The sequence below is a fragment of the Triticum dicoccoides genome, chromosome 2B (assembly GCF_002162155.2).
Source record: "Triticum dicoccoides isolate Atlit2015 ecotype Zavitan chromosome 2B, WEW_v2.0, whole genome shotgun sequence".
Lineage (NCBI taxonomy): Eukaryota > Viridiplantae > Streptophyta > Magnoliopsida > Poales > Poaceae > Triticum > Triticum dicoccoides.
In genome coordinates, this window is record NC_041383.1 from 10,687,061 (window position 1) to 10,692,150 (window position 5,090).

At 42.3% G+C, this 5,090-nt stretch overlaps 1 protein-coding gene across 1 annotated transcript; it reads right to left on the minus strand.

The window, feature by feature from the left end:
- Positions 1 to 2,195: 2,195 nt before the first annotated feature.
- On the minus strand, positions 2,196 to 3,686 carry LOC119360183 (disease resistance protein RGA2-like). Its single transcript, XM_037625936.1, has one exon. It carries the CDS (start codon positions 3,684 to 3,686, stop codon positions 2,196 to 2,198), a length of 1,491 nt encoding a protein of 496 aa, XP_037481833.1.
- Positions 3,687 to 5,090: the final 1,404 nt, after the last annotated feature.

The window sequence follows — 5,090 nt, forward strand, 5'->3', positions numbered from 1 at the left end:
TTAATCCCCTCGGCTGTAAAATAGGATATCTAGCCCCCTAAACTTTACAAATCCGGACAAATCACCCCCAAGTCTATTTTAGGTGGTTTCTCAAAACAGGTTTTTATCCCGCTTTATAAATGAAGCAATCAACCGTTCTAACATCGAGTCGCAACATACCGACATAGATAGTCTGTTGCGGCCACATCACAAGCACGCCCAGAAAACATAAGAGAAAGCATAAACAAGATCACCAAGTGGCCAGCCCATCAAGTGGACGCCGGCAAAGCTAGTCCACGCGCCGAGGCCTGCAGCGCATCCAGCATCCGTGCTTGGTGCACCTGGTCCTGTTGCCTAGCCAGCTGGGGTCAATGCTACAAGAATGCAACACGTGGGGTGGGGCCCCATGTGTTGACTACACATGGGGCCGCCCATACTAGTGATGTCATGGAGCGGTCTTGTCTAGAGTACATAGGTTGTATTCTATTACTCTGTACTTAGTATAAAACCAATGAAACGCTCTCAGTAGAGAGTAGCAAAAAGAGAGAAAGCCTCCCAGACCATATCTCAAACACATTGCTCCTCCTCAATTACTCGGACACTGAGGTTCTTCCACAAGCTCATTCCGGCGGCCGGCAGAAAGATTGGGTTGGGCTAACAACCGCCACCAACTTCTGTGAAGATAGTGCTAGACATTACTACGTTAAAACAGAAAACAAATAGTGGTAAACAAATAGTCCATGATTGATCTAGCCATCACAGTCAATTTGTTTCTAAAATTCCCGTGATTTTGTTGACATATTAGATAATGGTTACATTGTTCCCAAGTAAAAGAGACTTTGTGTAATCCAGTAACACAATTGGGGCGGGGGATATCAACTCCCTTTGATAGCTCTGTGCTAGTTGACATGTAAACATCACATGCATCATGGTTTTGTTTCTTCACCTGCCACACCAGGGATTCGTTATGTGTTGATTAAAAATTAGCTCGGTGACATGCCCACGAATAGTACTGCACACACACCTATCAATCATTATCTGCTTACATTCACACCCTTCTCGATTGTGCAACTGATCCTTCTGTTCTACTCCCTTCGTTCGGAATTACCTGTCACAAAAATGAATGTATCTACAACCAAAATACATCTAGATACATTCATTTCTTCGACGAATAATTCCGAACCGAGGGAGTAACATGTTTACCACTCTTTGTGATGATGTCTAGCACTATCTTTTTGGCTGGAAGCTGCTCTGGACTTCAATTTGATACTGTCGGGCCAAAGGTCTTGGCAAAACAGTGCCGGTTCCACACTGTTTGCTATGGCTGTTGTCTAAAAACTCAATTTCTGGGTAATATGTGTTTCATCTGTATTTCAGTTTCAACCAGCAGCTGGATAAAAACAGTACACAGAGAGAAATGATGTTCAGCTGAAATAATGCGTGTCCACGACCATGATTCCCATTATCTTTGGGTAAGCCTAGCTAAAAAGGAATTTATCAGCTGTTTATGAGTTATGACCAAGTTGAGCAGAATATTTAATAAGAGTGGTAAGTGCTTATCTTTGAGTATAATAGTGAACTCAACTAATATAGTGATACATTTGCCCACAGTCCAAACGTTCAGAGCTGAATTTATGTAATTTGGATTCCTTTTTTTTTTATCACAAATCATTGCAATAAAAAACTGCAAAAATGTACAGTATAATTTGGTCACTTCAACATTGCTCCTAGCTAGAATGTCAACGAGCATTATGTCTGTCTCTATTCTTCACAAGAAAGTAAGGAACCACAGGTGAGTGAGAAATGGTGTTGGAATTAAAGACTGGTGCTGTGGTGCACTAGCCTCGCCGATGATAACGTTCTTCGAAATTGTCCTTGGTACCTGTTTTAGTTTATCAAATTTTATTAGAAAATTACTGCTTTTGTGGGAGGTACTGGCCTGGCAAGGGTGCTGGCGCCCAACAGACTTAATCTGATCTTTAACTGTAAGCCACCTTACTGAGAATAGCCCAGTAGGTAATGCCACTGTAAATGATGTTATTCATTATCTAAGAAGAAAATGTGCTGGTTTGTTGGATATGATAAAACATACAAGTCTATTGTACAGTAATTGAGATATGTGATACATTTAGTTCAATAGTAATACATAAACACAACCGTTTGTCATGTGTCGGAAATACAACAAGAGTTACATTACACAGAGTTCTGAAACAAAATTAGATTGACACTCCTCGTCGCTTCCTCCTTGGCAAGGCACTACCTTCCAACTTGCTACCTTCATATGTTTCCGGAGCATGACTTGTAACATAATGAGTGAATGATTTATGAGGCGCTATCCTTGATTTCCATGCAATTAAGGTGAAGTCTCCTTCTGGTCTGATACTAGGATTTGCTAGAAGTTCCGCTAATGCAACACTTCGTGGTTCCTCCTTGATTGAAACATTAACTAGTGGTTCCCCCAATGTCATGCTAAGTGGATGCAAAGCAAAGTCAGAAATGTCCACTAGATGGCCTTGTTCTATAAGAATGCCTGGGTGCACACCATATATAGAGAGGTTCCTTTTAAAGTATCTTATACCCTTGTTCAATACGCTACGCCAAAACTGAACATGGAGATTCATTCTCAGGACATCCGCGAACACATTTATTTCGACGAGTGAACCTCGCACATCGTGCACCACCTTGACAAATTCATCTGCTATTTGTACTAGCTGTGGATGTTCCGCGGGGTCTACGCTCCCGAATGCCATTGCCTTGAAAAGGTACCTCATCTCATCATAAGATAGAACCTTAAGGAAAATTGGTTTCACTGATCCAAACCGGGCTAATATTTTAAGTTTACTTATGATTATGATCTTACTCCCTCTGTCCATGCTTATGAGAAACGATTGAAACTTTTTCCAGTCATCATCGCAGACATCAGAAGCAAACTCAATAACAACCAACATTGTCAACCCAAACATGGTCTTTCCATGGTCAAATATTCTCAATAGGCTGTCTCCATTCAAGTGCAAAACAGAAGAGAAGTGTGAACGAACCCTTTCGTCGCCACATGCATGAGCAACCAAAGACTTCTTCCCAACTTTGGCACCACCTATGATAGGAATAACGATCGGTGCATCACCAGGAGGGTTTTGCTGCAACAAGAAGCTCAAAAGATATTGTTTTTCAGCGTGTCGGCCGAACATGAAGTTGTCGGTGTAAAGATAAATGTCGTATGGCCTGCGAGACATGCGCTCGCATCCACCCAGAAGCACGACAAATTCTGCCATATTAGCAACAGCGACTTCTAATCTTTCCAAGGCACCATATGGCTCATGGCGCATGGCCTTGCCATCTTTCCGAGTTATTGTTCGAGAGCGCTTGAAAGGAATGGTGAAATATAAGCTGCTGCTAGATGTGTCGTTGATGCTAACCTCGTCGAAGCCTGCACTGTCTTGAAGGGTATGGTACCTCAAGGTATCCATCACGCTGTATCCTCTATACATGGCCTCTGAGAGCATCTTGAGCTGCATCAACATCCCAGAGTTGGTTATGTATCGTGTGTCCGCCTCCTCGACGATGGTGCAAGCTCTCATCAGAAGATGCTGCAACCTCTCCACCATCTTCTCTGACTGTGTATGGCTAGAGTAGTGGTACTTGTTCATCAGGAAGGAGATGAACCGGCTCAGGAGTTCGCCTGCAACTGCAGACATGGCAGCCTCCATGGCTGGGATTGATGAGGTCGTTCTGTCCAGACAAATTTAACTGGGCCTCTGCCAAATCTTGCAGAGATTCTTGGCAAAATAGAAAAGTCTCTAGAGATGACTTCGATTCAGACGAGGGTGGCTGACATGTGGCAATGACATGCCAACTATCCAAGCAGCATCAAACAGTTGGCAAGCACAGCGACTCTTTCTACAGTAAGTAGGTCCAGATTAGTTATTGCCTTTCCTTGGACTCTTTCTACAGTTATATCTTAAGCGTGAGAATGACAAGCCAACTGCCCAAGAAACATGAAAATATATTTTAAATTTTCACAGACCGACATGTGCATTTAACTTATTTTGGTGTTTGTCTTTCATTGGACTCGTTTTATATTTTATATTTTGAAATATATTCAGTATATGTGCACTCAACTCTAGCATAGTTTGACCGTGGAAACTGATTGGGCTTTTGCAGATGAACTTGAGTGGAGAATAGCCGAGCGCAACTCAGGAAGGCAACGATGTGTGCCCTTTTTTCTTGGTCAGTGATGATGGGAATCACAACGCCATGGTTCAGCAATCTTTCAGGGAACATGTATGTAACCTATGTACTCCTTTGGTTGGTTTCTTCAGAACCTAATCAGTCTATGTGGCATATGTTTGTGTTAGTTCTGTATTTAATCGGAGACTGGCACATCTTATGCATTCTACAGGGTTCAGGCTTGACCTGATGTTTATCTCCAATATGGCAAAAACGGAAAAGGAAAATTGTACTCCCTCCGTCCCAAATTAAGTGACTCGACTTTGCACTCACTTTAGTACAATGTTAGTGCAAAGTTGAGTCACTTATTTTGGGACGGAGGAAGTATGACACAACTTGTATGACGACGAAACTAGGAGTTATCTGCGTACATGAAACTGTTTTTGTCCCCCGTAATGGTTGGGATGAGAGCAAAAGCGCTTCACTTGCAGACAAGCTACTAACGGAGGAGTTGCAGGTCGTATCCGGGTGCTATACATGGCAGTCAGTGGACGGGCATGGTATGGCTTCTTTTGGGCTCAGAGACAGAATCTCGTGCACCCCACCATATTTTTTTGTTTGTTTGGACTTTAAGGTCTGAAAATCCTAACAGTGGCATATTCCTGTTCAAAGTGCTAATTTAATCATTTTCAAAATATATCACTATGCATGTTTTTGTTGTACTAAAATCTTATATGGTACGTAGGTTTTTCAGGGTTTTAACAGACTTTAAAAAGGACAAAAAAAATTCGAAGCCCCTTCTCAACCTTCTCCTATTTTGTGTGTGTGCAGGGATCAACATTCCTTCATCAAGAATATTTTTGAATGACCTACAGACGACTCAGATGGTCATGTGTCCTTTGCAAGCATGCACAGTACGTCCCATGATGTGCTTGCTCATGGCA

What these genes read in the sequence shown, in the direction of transcription:
- LOC119360183 (XM_037625936.1), bottom strand. Translation starts at nt 3,686, where the DNA reads ATGGAGGCTGCCATGTCTGCAGTTGCAGGCGAACTCCTGAGCCGGTTC.